Below are 18983 nucleotides of genomic sequence, written 5' to 3' on the forward strand. Positions count from 1 at the left end.
GACCACGATTGAGATGGAAGGACACAATCCAATGCAGTTTTATAGAAAGAAACCTGGACTGGGACACTGTTGGAGGAGGAATGGTGGAAAGACAAAGAAAGTGGAGAGGAACCATATTTTTCCCTACCTGGCTACAACTGGATAAAGGGAAATGATGATGATGATGATGATGATGATGTTAACCTCACAAAAGCTTGACATAAATCATTGTCCATAATGCTACAGACTTCTCTTATTAGGCTTGTTGGTGATTATCAGCAGATGCAAGCACAGGAAAAGACAATCAAAATGAGTTTCATACATCTAACGATAGATAGCATCCCAGTCTAAAGCAAATTGTTGCTGAAAATCAGTCAAGCCAACCCTATATATCGGTGTCTGGCTCCAGGTAGCTACCTAGTGTTTACGCGAAGGTGATAGCATACAAGCCAAATTACCATAACTCTCTATTCCTCTGGCAGCATTTTTCAATTACATGGTGAATACTGAAAGTCTGGTTCTGACAGTCTGTGGGCTAAAACTACACTGGTTTTTATCAAACTATCAACCACTGATTGCACCCTCCCTCCCCAAAAGCCAGCTAACAACTTGCCTCGTATACTGATCAATGAAATACCTTGAGAGTTGCTGCAATCCTTCGTGTTCCCTTGCTTATAGACAGGTGCAATTACTGCTTTTGTCCAATCAGAATGTACCTTACTAACATTCCAGCTAATCTTACTCAATGAAGCTATTTCATCCCTGCCTTCCAACCATATTTTACCACTTCAAGTATAATTTAACCTATAGATTGTAAAGTGTGAGAATAATGTATTTTATTTTCAAAATCTTGCTCCACTTGGAGTCTGGCTACGACAAAGAATATACAAAAACAATTTCATTCAAAAATTTAAAAAAAATAAAGTAAATCATGTCTCAGTCTGGCAAATACAAATGGTGTCTGAGCATCAAAAGAGAACCCTTGAGTGCTCTCAGCCCCCTGTCATGAACTCTTTGGAACTAATGTTGAAGGTCTTCATCAGCTCTATCGTCTTCTTAGGGAATGTCCCTCTCGCACCGATCATAAGACTCCTCACTTCTAAGTTATCCAGCTCGTATTTATTAATATAATACAGTACTGTAGGCAGGTAGATAGACTTCTTTTCTCTGTCTACTTCGTCTGGTTTGTTGTAGTGCATTTTAAATCTTACTGTAGGGTCTAATATATATCCTATCTTCTCTTTAATGGCGATCATGCCTATCCTTCTCGTGCTGCCATTTACTCCAATGCCATGGATTTCCTCATGCACTTGAAATCCTTTCCCATGGAGCATATGTTCTATGGACGAACTGATGTTGTGATGTCTGGTGTTTTGATGAGCTTCACTGAAGTGACAGGACCACAAGATGAGAGGTAAAGTTTCAGTCTCACTGCACCTTCTGCAGCAGTTACCATCAAGGGACCTTTACAAAGGAAATTTAATATGTCCTATTCAGTACATACACATATCCATCATTAGATGGAGTAATAATAGTCACTTGGCACTTGTTGGCTCTCAAACTTATTTTCTCAAGTTTTTTGCTCCCCTCTTAACTATTTGTGATGGTGACTCAACAGAGACAGACTGTCATTTTGAATTTTAGCACAGTGATTTCATCCTCGTTTTTTAATTATAACACACTGCAAGTTTTAGACTAAGAGGTCCACAACCTCGCCATAATCACTTATTGTTTGTTTCCGTCATGCCTCATTATTTTGTTTTCATTCTTTTCTTCATTATGTTTTAACACTTTTTTAGCATCAATTATGTAAAAAAACTTTGACCTTTTTCATTGAAGATGGCTCGAACGAGTTGATTATTACTCCATCTAATGGTGGAGATGATGCATACATTGAATTGTTGTAATTCTGTCACGTCTCTTTTGTTTTTCATTCTTTTCTTATGTTTTAACATACTTTTTAGCATCAATTATGCAAAAAACCTTAACACCTTTTTTCACTGAAGATGGCACAAATGAGTTGAAACATGTTTGACTATTATTACTCCATCTAATGATGGAGATGTGTATGTACTGAATAGGAGGACATATTAAATTTCCTTTGTAAAGTGGAAATCGTCAATACGAAATGTTTCTAATATCTTGTAATCAAGGGACCTTTCCATTACAGTAAGGAAAAAACATGGATCAGAACATTTCTTTATCATTACGTTGAAGAGCAAAAGCATTACATTATTACCACTGTTCATGGTTTTGGTCCCAGCTGAAGTAGTTGGATTTTGAAGGACAGTCAAGAATCTTAGCACTCCATGTCATTGTTGTGAGCATGTTAAACATCTCTGGTGGCACACTCAGTGTCACCTGACATCTCAGCCATATAAACTGTACTACTGTATGGCCTCAGCTACCAAGTTGCAGATCTTCTGAAGTGGTATCATCTATGTGGCCTGTCTGTCAATTTCAACATTCCGATTCTGCTGCCGTCTAGTAGTGTATGCAGGCTTTTACTGACAGGTTCCTATGATTGAGTTAACAGTAAGTGTGCTACCAGAGGTCTTCAACATGGCAACAATGACATGGAGTGCCAAGATTTTTTGAACACCTTTCAAAAACTGACTACCTCAACCAGGATTGAAGCTGCAAACTTAGGATCATGAGTCGGGCACTCTACTATACACATCCATCAGAATACATTTTTTTAAATTAGGACTTTTGCAAACAAATAAAAAATAAATGGAAGAGTCATGTAATACTATTGGACAAAGAAAAGAACAGAGTTGACCAAAGCCTTACATATCTCACAAGCACTTTTTCTCTCCAAGTTGGGTATTTTAAAAAATGATACATTAAAAAAGAAATATTCTATGGAATGGAGAGGGAATGCAAGAAGGTGAAATAAAGTAGAAATTATAACAAACCTGCACCCTGAAGATCTATATCCTTTTTCTGTAGTTCCCGTTGCTTCTCAAGAGCAGCTAACTTGCGTCTGGCTTCCTTCTGCTGTAGAATGCGTTCTCGAAGCCGTTTTTGTTCTTCTATTTTCTTGCGGTACTCACGAGTTTCTTCATCTTCATTTTCATCAGGTTCCTCAGGTTGTGTAGGCAAAGTGTCTACAGTTTGCACTTCATGGAGATTACTCATGTCAGGCATACGCTGTAAATGAACGCGGTCTGAATCACTCCAACAAATATACATACAAATTTACATCACCATGCTTAAACTTCAATTTATGGAGAAAACTACAGGAGATACTTCAAAATTCAAGTTTAAAAAACTATGTCCTTAATGTGATTACTTAGAAATAAATAGCAAAAGAAAAATATTTCACCTTTTTCCTCTTTGGCCCAGCATCGTAACGAACCTGTTGAAGAGGAACAACATTACTATTAGGACTATCAAATGATGGGCGCTTCTGCTGTAAACGAATGCCCTTCTGTTGCTGCTGCTGTTGTTGCTGTTGCACAGGAGTCTGATGACGGACTATCTGGAGACCACCCCGCCTTCCTCTATGAGGTCCATTCATTTGGCCTAGAAGAAAGATGAACTTCATGGGAAAATTCTGCAGAAGAAATGGCTTAGCTATGGTACATCAAAGGGCAGATGTCTGCAATGTTGCAGGACGAAATGAGTTCTACAATATGAGTAAATACAAATCACATCACTAAGCACTGAAGGAAAAGAAATAAAACTGTGTTGTTTGAGTCATCAGTCCATAGACTGGTTTGATGCAGCCCTCCGTGCCACCCTAACCTGAGCTAACAATTTCATTTCTACGTAACTGCTACATCCTACATCTGCTTGTCATATTCATACCTTGGTCTACCTCTACCATTCTCTATGCAAGACCTCCTATATATGCAACAGCTTTCAGATTTACTGACTTATAGTAGAGGGAAACTGCGCCTTCTACAGGGTTAAACTATCTCAGTTCTTCTTCATTAGATAAATATTTTTTCTAACGATATATTAGTCCTTACAAGAAGTCAATGACTTAGTAGTGTCAAACTCCTGATACTTATGTTACCTTCACATTTACTTCATTATCTCCTATGTTAGAAGTTGATTTTATATGACTGTATGACAGTAAATGTTAGTGTTTATGAGAATAAATTTAATGATATTTGACATCTTACTGTGCATGAGATTTGTTTACCACAGTTACCAGGAGCTAGTTTAATACAGGTTAAACTTTTGTGGATATTTACACAAAACAGTAATAATATTATGAAATTTCCGTTTATTGGGTATAATAGTTCATTGCTTTCACCACAGCCTGATTAGAAGCCTCAGACAATTGTGGAAAACCTTACAGCGTGCTATTTGCATGCAATAAAATCACAGGTTAGGGACAATTGTTAATAGAGTTAGTACAAAGACTTCTACTTTGCAGTATGGCATTGACTTGTCCAAGGCCAAAGGAAGAGAACCTTGATTAGAAATAAACTGGTCCTCTAGGTTGGAGGTTGATGCTGTGGGCCAGCTCCTCACACTCATAAAAAAAAAAATGAATGCTGCTAAAAGAACCAAACAATATACCTACGATGGATGGAATTAATTTAATAGAGAAATGTACACTCAAGTTCGAGCATTAAATAAATTTCACATTTCAGTCTTTGCTATAGTCTGTAATTGTCCTGGTTCTTTTCGTGCAAGTTATGATGTGGTATCTACTACACTTCTACCCACACAAAGTGCACTTACAATCTTCGTCTGGCTCATGGAACTTCTGGTTTACGCATATCTTGTGGTGAAACACATGTATGAAGAGTCGTGTTATCACGTGGCGCTGTGTGTTGCACTCTCTAGTCCATCTATCGTCCGTCATCGCTGGTGAGGTGTAGAAGAGGTCAATTTCATTTTTCTTCCTTTCCCTGATGTTTACTAGTGCCCTGCTTGCTTCCGTTGATTGTAGGTAGAATTGTGATCATATGTCTTCTATGAAATACGTCTCCCGCATCATTTCGTATACCATCCGGGATGGCGCTGTCTTTCCAACTCGGGCAATCCTCTTCATGAACATTGCTTTTATTCTTTCTATTCTCATCAGGTCTCCGATCTTCAGCTTTTCCCACGTGATCTCAATTCCATAAGTTATCACTGGCACTACTGTCGTCTTGAAAAGTCTCATCGCCGTGCTGATTGATAGGTTTGAAATGTTTTGGATGCTGTATGAGGCTCTGATTGCTGCTGCCGTTCTTTCTTGAATATGTATACCAAAGGACGCCGCCGTTGTCTGTAGTGTTATTCCCAAATAGTTGTAATGGAAAGCGGATGACCATGCTTGGGTGCTGGAATGTTCACTGGCGTTCATTAATTACTTGTGGTCAGAAATATTCATTTCAGGCAAGGAAATCAGTACAGCCCTCAGAACCGCCCAGTACTGGCTTACACTCTCTCTCATTGGTCAGGGCAAACATATGCACATAACAGAAGAGCAAGGAGAGACAGACAGACAGAGAGAAGATAAACAAGTTAACTCATTGAGTGCCATATTCTCCATTTTTTTTGTAATCCTTGTGTGCTGAAACGCAAGCAGACTCGACCATGGATTTATTATCAACTGGCATCACACTCAATCACTGTAAGTAAGAATGACCCTTATTTTTGTCAATAAAGGCCCCATTAAATTAAACTACTTTAACACTTTCGTGAGCACTGTCAAAAGAAGAACGAATATATCTTGCACTCAAATATCCATAGACATCAAATGTGAACGTGAGAAATTAAGATGAAAGAAGGTAACTATCACTAAAAACTTAGTAAGGCAATTCATGTTTTATTTAAAGAGATTCTCTTTCAGAGACTCACTCACTCACTCACTCACTACGACTGATCTGCATTTAGGGCAGTCGCCCAGGTGGCAGATTTCCTATCTGTTGTTTTCCTAGCCTTTTCTTAAATGATTGCAAAGAAATTGGAAATTTATTGAACATCTCCCTTGGTAAGTTAATCCAATCCCTAACTCCCCTTCCTATAAACGAATATTTGCCCCAATTTGTCCTCTTGAATCCCAACTTTATCTTCATATTGTGATCTTTCCTACTTTTAAAGACACCACTCAAACTTATTCGTCTACTGATGTCCTCCCACGCCATCTCTCCAATGACAGCTCGGAATATACAACTTACTTGAGCAGCTCGTCTCCTTTCTCCCAAGTCTTCCCAGCCCAAACTTGCAACATTTTTGAAATGCCACTCTTTTGTCAGAAATCACCCAGAACAAATAAAGCTACTTTTCTTTGGATGTTTTCCAGTTCCTGAATCAAGTAATCCTGGTCAGGGTCCAATACACTGGAACCATACTCTAGTTGGGGTCTCACCAGAGACAAATATCACTAGCCAACATGATTTTGCAGTAAAATAGAAAATATGTACTTCTTATGGAAATCGCTGCCCTGATTCCGAAAATGATGCTATTTTTTTCCTATCACGTCTATTTTTGACGCAATTCGTTTTTTTAGTATCTGCATGAATTTGTAAGATGTAATGTTGAGAGATGTTCTCGCGCAATTATTTTTAGAAAACAATTATGTGATTTGATTTGTTATTGTTTGCATTTTATTATAGGTTTATTGCTGTCTAAATTTTTATTTTGTAGTTGCGGATTTCCTGGTAAATTCATAACAAACTCCCCCAGATACGCAATAGACCGCGAGGTATGTAGGATTGAAAATAAGACGGTTGAAAGTTTGTCTTTCATCTTATACCACTTGAATAAACAGACGTGTTAAAAGCAATGTTTATGATGGACTGATAAAGCAGTTTCCTTTCAAAGACAACAGCCCGAAAGTATTATACTCAAGAAGATGAACCTGTATTTTGTATGGATGTTTCAAATTTTCTACGTCAATTGGGAGAGAAAGAGTATGATCCTAGTAACTGGCGTGTTTTTATTGACTCTTCCAAAATAAGTTTAGAGGCTGTTTTGCTTCATAATACAAATGTTCTGGCATCCGTCCACTTGCACACTCCACAAAAATGTCTGAAACATACGAGACCTTAAAGCTGGTGCTTGAAAAATTTACATATCATGAGCATGGGTGGCAAATTTGCGATGATTTGAAGATCATTGGATTGTTGCTGGGACAACAAAAAGGATATACAAAATTTCCCTGTTTCCTATGCGAATGGGAGAGCAGGGCACGGGATAAACATTGGGATACAGTGAATTGGCCAGAAAGGAAACAACCAGGATCCAAAAATTTCTTGAATGCAAGTCTTATTGACCGTTAAAAAATTCTACTTCAACCCTTGCACATCAAATTAGGATTGATGAAACTGTATGGCAAGGCATTAGATAAAAGTAGCCTATGCTTCCAATATTTATCCACTAATTTTCCCCCATTATCAGATGAAAAAATCAAAAAAGACGTATTTGATGGACCACAGATTCGTAAACTGATGAAGGATAAAAATTTCACAGACATGATGACCAAAATTGAGAAAGAGGCATGGAACGCTTTCAAAGATGTAGTGACTAAATAACTTGGCAACATTAAGGACCCTCAATACAAAGAAATTGTAAGGAAAATGTTGGTAAAGTTTAAGGAACTCAGTTGTAATATGAACCTTAAGCTTCATTTCTTAGCTTCGCATCTGTATTATTTCCCTCCAAATTTAGGAACTGTCAGTGAAGAACAAGGTGAAAGGTTTCACCAGGATCTCAAAGATGCAGAACGATGCTATCAGGGACATTGGGATGTGAATATGATGGCCGATTACTGCTGGTCGATTGCATGAGATGACCCTTCTAGAGATCATTCAAGAACTTCAAAAACCCGGAAATTCCACGGAAAATGGGAAAAGATGGAGGTGTGAATCTAACCTGCATATAATGTAAGTAACAAAACTATGTATGATTAACCATGTAATTTTTATTCAAGGTATGGTTATATTAATTTAAAAGCAACTGTACAGCCGAAACTAAATAGGCGTTTTATGCTTCAGTTTCAAGAATTTCAATATACATTAAAAATATAATACAAACCATCTACTTGCTTACAAAGCAGCATTTATGTGTATTCAAAGCACGCAAAATATGATTACGTTTTGCAAGCTGAAATCTATATTAATACATCAAATTTAATCAATACTAAGTATCAAAAATTTTACGTAAGAACAAAATAATATTTTGTAAAATTGCCACTAAACCAGATGTGATATGCCAAAACTAATTTTTTTTCAAATGCTGCGTTAAGAAATTAATAAAATCCACCTATTTTCGTTTTTACAGAACAAAAAAAGTTTTTTTTTTTTTTTGCAGGCTAGTGTATGCTCTCTCCTTTACACCCTTACTACAACCCCTAAATATCCTCATAACTAGGGCTCGGATTCGAGCATATTAGCATATCTTTTTCCTGAATAGTACACATTGAAAGAAGCCTTTCGGTAGTATTTTCATCTCTCTGGGACCAACAGAATTTAAATTTATCGAGCATATAAATGCATAAAACCACGGTTTTCAGAAAAGAAGCACATATATGCATATTCTTGTGGTTTTCGTCTAAATAGTTTGTTTTTCTTCGAATTCACCCCCGAATTCGGGCCCTGACCATCCTTAAGGTTCTAAAATAGAAATAATTATTGAAAAGCCTATCTAGTGCGAATAATAGAACCGCAGGTTTTTAACCTTTAGTGAGGTCATTCACACACCCTAATTGGCCTCTGCCGGATTAGAGTGCGACTCGTTACATAAGCGATGAAAGCCTCAAGCATCCTTTCACTTTGAAATGTGCGGTATTTTAGTGGTGTGCCTATTTTGGGAACCAGTATTGTTTAGGTGGCTTTTCCCATGAAGTGGTGGAAGATCCGACCCGGTCAAGTCAAGTTTTTTGCATTCTACTCTCAGTTCTCAGTTCGTAATCATATCCGTACGTACCTATTGACTTCTTGTGATTTCTAACTACGCGATGCCTAAAATTAAGGAATCTCTGAGTGTTTTACTCCGACAATGTGCAAAGGAAGACCCTGACTCGTTTTCTACTGAGGGGAAAATTCTATTCTGCAAAATGTGCAAAAAAGAGGTAAGTTCTTATTGACAGTTTCACATCTACGTTCTTAAAGATATTACTGGTCAAACAGTTGAAATTTCAAGTAAGCTGTATGTGCAGCATACGGTGCCTACCTGCTAGGTAAGTAGAGATAAGTCTAAGAATTCGGAGTGTAGACCCGTTAGATCCTCAGATTTTACATTTCCGATACAGAAATTGACGTTTGGATTTGCTGATTTTTCATGGAATCGTTGAGAGGGTGCTCGTATTTCTACTGCAATATTTGAAAATAATTTCATAGTCCACAATGCTTTATTTTTGTTCATTCAATGTATTTTTTTCTCACTTATGTGTACCTACCTATTTATTTTCAGATCAAGATTTCAAAGTGTATTCAATTTTCCCAACATAAAGCCACAAGTGGGCACTCAGCAAAAGTTGAAGAATTTAAAAAAAGGAAATAGAAGAAACAAGCGCTGATACAACCTTTGTTCAATCAGCAACAGCTCTCGGACAGTTCTCTTCCAGAGTTTGTAGGGCGTTTTTAAGCGCCAACATACCCCTCTACAAGGTCGAACATGCTGAGATTAGACCTCTTCAAGGACTTTGCAGGAAGAGAGTTGCCTCATGAGTCGACCCTACATAAAAATGACGTTTCTTCAGAGTATGAAAAGGTATGAATTCATGCACGATTGCCGTATTCCGCATTCTCGTTTAAACAATTTAGAAGTAATTTTAACATGGATCTGGCTCTGTTGTAATGAAGGTTATCTCTTGATAATACCTTCATTCCATGAAGAATATTCATTCAGGTACTTTCTTCACCATGTTCTACACGCAATCAGGGACGAGATCACCCGCTACAATCACGTTCCTTTCCTTATCGTTTCCCACATAGCTGATTATCTTATCAAATAATTTTCTCCCGGAACTGGGGGTGTATCGTAGAGATTCCTGTCGTTCGCATTACCTTCCCAACTGACATTTGGTAAATTGAGATCGGGAGCCACCCAATTTGGTTATCTATCGACGAGACCACAGACAGTTGTGGAAGATACATGGCCAACGTTATTGTTGGAAAACTCAGTCCCAGTGAACCGGGGAAGGGCCACCTAATTCTGTGCAGGGAGCGAGATGTGACAAACTATGGTACCATTGTGCGAACAGTGCAAGCAGCTCTGTGTAAGTATATTTTTGTTAATTTATTTTTTGAGGAATTTCTCAGCCATGATTCAACTCCTATTACAATATCTGGTAAGTATATATCTATTAAATTACTTAATTCTATTCCTTTCTTTACAATACCATACTTCTACAGTTGAGAACTAACATTTTTAAATCATCCCTACTTGATTTCCGGTTCCCTGTTCCATTAACACCGCTCCCTAGGCCACCCTGTTTCCCTGAATGTCTCTCCATATAACCCTTCTAAACAAATTTCCTAACTTATATGTACCACTGCGGTTTAAGTGAAGGCCATCTGAGGGCAGATCCCTATCTCCTACCCACCCATTAGGATCTAGAAATCTCACTCCCAGTTTCCCATATACCCACTCCATAGTCTCATTTAAATCCCCAATCACCTGCCAGTCAGTATTCCTCCTATTCCACTGTCCCGCATGACCAGAGCCTCAACCCTACCCACCTCATTTGATCCCCTCCCCTCCTGGTCAGTCCTATCTTTCCTGATAGCTGCAGAAGCTACTTCCTCCTCCCTTTTCTCCTCCCCATGACCCTGTTCCACTTGTCTTTTCCTATCCACTACTCCACATTTCCCTTTCCTACCTCTTCCCTTTCTCCGACTTCCACACTTCTCGGCAACAGTTCCCTGTTCCTCATCTTCCCTCGGTTGTTCTACCTGCAATGACTCGTACCGATTTCTCACCCACACCTGTCCTGAATTCTGATCCTGAATGAAGCCCTTAGCCTGCAATCTCCTTCCCCTTAAAACATTAGACCACCTGTCTTCTACAATTCCCCCCTTTCCTTCCCATCCCTCTATTAAACGTACTGTATCCTGTACATTGTTTGACGGAGGCCTACTTTCCTTCCTGTCCTCTGAGAGAATCCTAATTATCTCCCTCAAGCTCTCCAATTCCTCCCTCATACTCCTTAATAACTGGCCACACCCACAGTTCCTACACTCGTACTCCTTAGCCATTCTTTACTAAATAATGAAAAGAAAAGGAAAAATAAGATAACTTATTCTGTGCAAAATAAAAATGAAAGGAAAGAAATATTGTCTAGGTTAGTTCACAAAGATCACACGACAATAAGTTAATTAATATAGGCTACTACTACACTACAATACTACTTAATTGTACGATTTTTATTCCTATAACACGCTAACAGGATGAAAATTGCTGTTAATTACTGGAAACAGAGAATAATACACAAGAATTACACAATTCTTAACTGCAGTTAAGTCTACCCTAATTACAACAACAGAATTCTAGTAAGATAGTTACTCTAGATACCACAGAAACGGTACTATACTACACAAATATTTCATAGTAATAGAATAAACACACTATTTTCTAATAAGGTACTATAATACGCTACAATAATTTTAAACTATGTTCAGACCAAGTACAGATACTACAATACACTACAATTTTTAAACTACGTTCAGACTTATTCTAATTAGAACAGGTTATTACCAAGCACAAACAGAAAAGAAAATTACCATTAAAATTCAAAATTTGCAAAACTACTCAAAATTATAGAATAGGCACTCTAAATTCTAATAAGTTACTATACTCATCATCATCATTTCCCTTTATTCAGCTGTAGCCGGGTAGGGGCAAATATGGTTCCTCTCCACTTTCTTCGGTCTTTCCACCACTCCTCCTCCAACACTGGGTCCCAGACCAGGTTTCTTTCTATAATACTGTGTTGGTTTGGCATTCTTTCGTCACTTATTTGCTTTACGTGCCCAAACCATCTTAATCGGCTCTCTATTCTATCATTCATTTTTTCCACTCCAATTTCTTCCCTAGTTTTCTCATTCCTTATTTTGTCTCTTCTACTCTTCTGTATCATACTTCTCAAAAACTTCATTTCAGACGCCTGTATTCGACTCTCATCCTTCTTTGTCATTGTCCAAGTTTCTGCTCCGTAAGTTGTTATGGGTACGTAATACATCTTATATATAGTACCCTTTGCTTCCATTGGCACATCTTTGTCCCATAACATGTTTCTTACAGTATAACAGAAACAACTTCCAGCTTGAATCCTCTTAATCTCAGCATCCAGTCGAGCATTCTCCATTAATTCACTCTCCAGGTATTTGAACGTTTCCACTACTTCCAGGGACTTGTCTGCAAGTCTAATCTAACCTTTCCCTTCTTTCTCCCCTCTAGTCATAACAAGAGTTTTACTCTTTGCTACACTTATTTTCAATCCACATTTTTTGATCTTCCCATTCACCACATTCAACTGTTCTTGAACCTCCCTGTCGTCTTCTCCCCAAATCACAATATCATCTGCAAATAACAACGTTCATTTCTCTTCCTCCATATGCTGCTTTTGCTGTTCTCATGTCGTCATACATTACTATTGTAAACAGGATTGGTGATAGAACACTTCCCTGTCTCAGCCCATTAGTTATTTTAAACCAACTTGTCCTGCCAACTTGTGTTTGCACGCAACTACAATATTCGTTTTACAATGCCACGATCATTTTTATTAATCCCTGTCCAATTCCTTTTTGCACTAGACTGTCCCAAAGTCTAGTCCTGGGGACACTGTCATATGCCTTTTCAATGTCAATAAATGTCATCACCATATCACTTCCGTACCTCCATTGCTTTTCCATTAGTAGTCTCATAATGAAAATGGGCTCTATTGTTGATCTTCCACTTCTGAAACCAAACTGATTTTCCTGTACCTGATTTTCAACCCTCAACCTTATTCTACTTTCCAGTATCCTTTCCATTATCTTAGCAACATGGGATATTAAGAGTAATTCCCCTGTAGTCCTTCAAAACTTTCTTATCGCCTTTCTTGAAAATCGGGATGATTATTCCTTTTTGCCAATCCTCAGGGACCTCCTTATTCTCCCAGACATTCCTGAGAACCTGATATGTCCACTGCAGGCATACAGCTCCAGCCGCCTTTATCATCTCTACTGAAATTTCATCTATTCCAGCAGTTTTTCCATTCTTCATCTTTCTTACTGCCATTTCAATTTCATTCATTGTAATTTCTTTATCCATTTCTTCATCAACTAATTGCCTTTTCTGGTCGTCCATTGAATGACTGTCATCAGTTCTTATGTTCAGCAACTTCTAAAAATACTCTCTCCATCTATTTCTTATTTCTTCTGGCTTTTTTTAATATTATGCCACCTTCATCCTTCACAAATCTGGTGTTTACTTGATTTCTCTTTTTGTTTCTGAAGATAGCATACAGTAATTTCTTGCTGCCCTGCATATCATCTCTCAATTTCTGTGTGAATAGCCCAGCTTTTCCTCTTTTCTTCCTCCACTACTTTCTTGGCCAAATTATTTGCCTCCACATATTTTCTTCTACTTTCTTCAGTCCTAGATGTTTTCCATGCTTTCCACGCCATTTTCTTTTCCTTCACTTTAATCTTTACCCTATCATTCCACTTGTGTGTGTCTTTCACATTTCCTGATTTTCTACCACGTATCTTTTCTGCACATCCAACCAGTGCTTCCTTACATCTTTTCCATTCATCTTCAAGATTCCCCACCTCTGTCCTGGGTACCAAGGGTATTATTTCCCTTTGAAATTCTTCTTGTATGCTTTTCTCCTTCAACTTCCATACCTTAATTCTTTTATCTCTTCTTAATGGGGGTTTTTCAATCTTTCCCACTTTCAATTTTCCTATCACAACTCTATGATCTCCACCAAAGGCTTCTTCAGGCAGGGCTGTTACGTCTAAAAGGTTCTTCCGGTGTTCTTTCTCTATGATTATATAATCAATCATGGTCTTTGTTTGTCTCTACAACCATACCTTGTAATCTTCTGACTGTTCTTCCTAAACCAAGGGTTTCCAACAATCATTTGATTCCTCATGCAAAAATTCACCAACAACTCACCTTATTGATTTACATTTCCATATCTAAAGGGCCCTACAACATCCTCCTTTCCCTGTCTTTCCATTCCAACTTGTGCATTTAGATCTCCCATCAATTGCACTTCCTTATCTTCTATCTGTCTCTCCACTTCCTCTAAGAAGTCCTCTAGATGTTCATCTATGCAACCAGTTTGTGCGGCATACAACTGAAATAGATCTGTCACGCCATTTTCAAACTGGAGTCTCATCACCATCATCCTATCGCTGACGTATTTTGTATATTCCACATATTCTTGGATTTCTTTTCTAAGTATGATGGCTACTTCATTTTTTGGTTCAAGTCCGCCGCTGTAATACCGCCTGTATCCTCCTCTCAGAGGAATCTCCCCTGTACTCCTCTTCTTGGTCTCGCACAATCCAACTATGGCTAAAGATCATGAAGTCAACCAGTTCTTCTGTCTTACCCGTCAGTGTCAGGACATTTACTGTTGCAACCTTGATGCTGTTTGGTGCTGGTTGCCCATTTCTCACAGTTCCCCAGCACCTGAAGAGCTGCGCATTGCTTTTAGCAGGGGACACCCTAACCTTTTCCGAGGCACCATATCTGCTTTGTCCACATAGGCTATTGTTACGATGGGCTTGCCACACCCAAAGGCATTTTATACCTACTGCCAGGTCAAAATTAGGCCACCCCTAACATTGAGACAGACGCCTTTTGTAGCTGCCCTTCTGGAGTGCAGATGCTACGGGTTTGCCCCTTCTGCCATCTCTACCATACCGAAGTCCACCTTCTTCACTGTAGATATCCGTGAGGTCTTCACTCATAACCCTGAGCTGGGACCCATACCACATGTTACACACCGGGTCAGTGTGCTCTGGGACTCACATAGGCAGGGGCGCCACTCCCTGTTTTAATTACGTTCAGACGTATCCAAGGTTATTACTAAGCACAAACAGAAATGAAAATTCCAATTAGGCCTAAATTAGATATTTGCAAGAACTACCGGTAGGTACTCAAAAATTACCAACAAAGTTAAACACGTAGACAGATTAATATTTATCCCACTATGCTGTAATAGAAACGAAACCTGCTGTTTGCACAAAAATACGCACGAATATTACAGGCAAGATACTATCTAATATACCGTATCTACATATAATTGTGGGAAATGAGATAAAAATTAAATGGCATAAAATGGTGTATAAAAATAAAAAGCCAGAGACAAAGTTTACATTTACAAAGACTTGCATGTGAAGAATGTACTTCCAATTCCAAAAAATAAAGAATACCATAATGATAGGAGAGTTGTGATAGATTAAAATAAGATATTCTCATAATAAACTGTCTTCAAAATAAAAAAAAGGAGTTTATTTTTTTTACAGAAAATGTAAATAAATGAAATGAATGCTTCCTGCACAAGAAAACATAAATGGCCCCTTCAATGAACAACTAGAAATGAAAGTTATGCCCAATATGTATTTCTGTTTTATATACTACGTTCTTTAAAATAGTCACTCACATTATTATTCTAGGATTATTCTTTGACTATGTAACTATGGGAACAATGAGATTGTAAATAAATGTATGTTAGTAAGTGTTTTAACTGAATTCAGATCGAACATAATAGACTACATCGTGTACATTTCCTCATAATGAAATTACAGCTAATTAATCGTTTTCCATTATTACAAAAAGCTAGTACAGCCAGAATGTTTAATCATAGAAACATTCTACTCAGTTCCCGAAAAAATACCAATCGAGCAGGAGTGATCCGTGAGCATGTGACGTCACAAGCCACACCTCCTGGAAGACAAACACGTGTGACGTTGCCCCCCTTTGTCTCTTCTCCATCCTCAGGGTTGGCCAAAATCAATGCCCAAACGTTACCCGTTTCCCTTTCCACCGGGAATTCTTTTGATCGTGAGTGTTCAAGGAATCTTTGGCAAAACAGATATTTTACCAAGGGAAATTTATGCTTATGGAATGAACATTATTGCACACTTAAAAAAAGAAGAAAAAAAAAGGATAACGGAGAGGAACATACGGGTAACTATGTGAGGTGGATAGTAGACAAACGTGATGAAAAGTCAGGTTGTAAGTTTCACAAAGAGGAGAAGTTCTCTGTTTTAATTACTGTGTTGATAGGAGTAACTCATGGACATCACTGTAAGTTCCTAGGTGTTAACATAAGGAGAGATCTTCATTGGGGTCATCTTATAAATGGGTATGTAAATAAAGTTATGCTTCCTATTACTATTAGCTTTCAAATCTTCCCAACATTTACCCATCACCTTCTCATATCCTTCATTCCTATTTCCAATTCTCACAATTGCCCATTAGCACTGATCCTGACTATATTGTCACACGGAGCTTCATAAAACTTGTCAACTTCATCCTCATCTGTGTCCTCTTATGGTGAATACACTGAGACAATTCTTGTCCTAATTCCTCCAACTCCTAATCTACCCACATCATTTGCACGTTGCATGTGTAAGTATTCCTGAGAAACAGTTTTACCCTACACTCTGCCCTTCCCTTAAAACATGTTAAGAACACTTTATAATCACATATCTCTTCCTCGTTATCTCCCTTCACCAAATACCATTAAGTCCTAACACATCCAGATGCATCTTCTTTGCTGACTCACTCAGTTCTACTTTCTTTCATCCTTAAGCATCATTAATATTGATAGCTTCCCATCAAATTCCATTCAGTTCACCATTTGTTTCCAAGGTGTCCCTTCCCTGTCAAATGGAAGTGAGACTCCATTAATGTTATGAGCTTGGTAAATTCTGTGAAGCAGGAAACTACCCTATTTACATGTAGTCCCAGTGAGAATTTCTCCTCTAACAGTTTCGAGACCACCAATGGGCTGCATAGTCTTAGCTTCATAAGCACAAGGAGAGCCAGAACTCAGAATATGTCCGAGATGTCTGCCCCTATTTCATAACAATATTGGTATAGTGACTTTCAATGAAATGTAAAATTAACGTCTTTTCTTCTTGATATAATTCACAAACTAGATAACACTCAAGCAGCTTTAGTAAATCAAAGCAAAATGGCATAATCAGCAGCAAACTTGAATACCGAATGTGACCTACATTAAGTCCCACTTCTATGGAATCACAGATGTCATTACAAAGCTTGATTCAAACACTGATAGAAACTGTCAACACCACCTGATGGACTTTGAAAACTTATGAGAAGTCCCAAAGAGCACATGCCAAGTAGCAAATATTAAAATTAACTATGCACTTGAGTGTAATCAAGAATGGAAAAATATTTTAGTAATTTTTTGTACTTCCTCTTAAAACGATAGTCACTACCACCATGTGATAATCAATTTTCTGAGAGAAAATAAAACAAGTTTCATTCAAGAAAATCATGAGAAATTCATGATGCAAGTTATGACATACAGAAATGTAAGTAGGTCGTCGTTGACAGAACTTGTATCCAAGTAAACTGATTCTTCAGCAATTTACATATTCACACTCACAATGCTTTGTGAATATGTTTCATATGACTTTGTAGCCTAATGTTTGCATGAAACATATGTCCACACAATCGACAGCATCTCGTGTGTGCGTCTTTGTGAATACGATAATATACATATTTTAAAGCAGTAATTTGTGCCTTGATTTCCCTGACTTCCTATCAAGAAATGGGAATAAGGGGTAAACAGACAATTCATGCCTTAAATGTCATGAAGGAGAATAGCACACTCTCTGCTCATCACAGGCGACCAATGTTGCACAAAATTTCAGTCAATTTCATCACGGTAGGTATATGAGGCAATGCACACAATTACATCCAACAGCCTGTAGTGTACAATGCTTTGCACTCTCTACCACAGTGCCACCACCACCACCACCACCACCACCACCACCATCCATTTCCCTCATCCAGATCCCACTGGGTTGGGATGTTTATGGCACCTTTCCATCTTTCTTAATCCAACCACCATTGTTCCGCCTTAACTGTATTCCAATCCAAGTTTTTTCTAATTATACTATTCTTGATCGTTTTCAACCACCTTAGTGTGGGTTTAACTCTAGTCCTCCCTCATCTAGATTTCAATCACCTGTCTCAGCATCCTTTCCTCTTCCATCCCGTAACATGTCCAAACCATCTAAGTTTATCCCTCTCCATTCTTTCTACTCTGATTTCCTTCCTGTCATATTCTGTCCTGTCTTGTCTTTCCTATCATACTTCTTTAAAATTTCATTTCACTGGCCAGGGTTTTATTCTCCTGTCACCGAGCTCGATAGCTGCAGTTGCTTAAGTGCGGCCAGTATCCGGTATTCGGGAGATAGTAGGTTTGAACCCCACTATCGGCAGCCCTGAAAATGGTTTTCCGTGGTTTCCCATTTTTACACCAGGCAAATGCTGGGGCTGTACCCTAATTAAGGCCACGGCCGGTTCCTTCCCACTCCTAGCTATTTCCTGTCCCATCGTCGCTATAAGACCTATCTGTGTCGGTGCGACGTAAAAAAAAAAAAAAAAAAAAAAAAACACATCAGGTTATTCACACTCTAGTAGAATGCTTGCTTGCTTACTTAATGTAGTAAAATCAAAGAGGATAATAATATATGTTTGATGAATCTGCTCGTTTCCTGATAATAATATATAAATTTGCTTCAATCAGTGCCTTCAGAGTGAAATGTGGTCATAGGTTCCCTTCATCTTGTAAGCTTTTGTCTTTGGAATGGAATACTTCAAACCACAACAACACTATATTGAGATGTTGACTTCTTGTGTGATGGGTTTGTCCATTTGATGATCCAGTTTGAGTATACAAGCAGAATTTCCTAGAACTCACTCCTTACAAACAAGATGTTCACACTGTACTCAAATAATTGTAGCTCAATTTATTAAGGTATGTTTGTATAATAATTGGTTGCTCTTCAACTTCTATGAATGGCACAACAATTAGGTTGGTATGCTGGCATTGAGAAAGAGATGAATTTAGT

At 38.1% G+C, this 18983-nt stretch overlaps 1 protein-coding gene across 1 annotated transcript in view; it reads right to left on the reverse strand.

The window, feature by feature from the left end:
- LOC136876001 (uncharacterized) overlaps positions 1-18983 on the reverse strand; it is a 262339-nt gene that overhangs the window by 53368 nt on the left and 189988 nt on the right. Inside the window, exons 15-16 of the mRNA XM_068228298.1 lie at positions 3308-3507; positions 2898-3132 (exon numbers count right to left, since the gene is read on the reverse strand). Of these exons, the coding sequence (XP_068084399.1) occupies positions 2898-3132; positions 3308-3507 (435 nt within the window). The remainder of the gene's footprint in view (positions 1-2897; positions 3133-3307; positions 3508-18983) is intronic.

This window comes from Anabrus simplex, chromosome 6 (assembly GCF_040414725.1).
Source record: "Anabrus simplex isolate iqAnaSimp1 chromosome 6, ASM4041472v1, whole genome shotgun sequence".
NCBI classification, from domain to species: domain Eukaryota; kingdom Metazoa; phylum Arthropoda; class Insecta; order Orthoptera; family Tettigoniidae; genus Anabrus; species Anabrus simplex.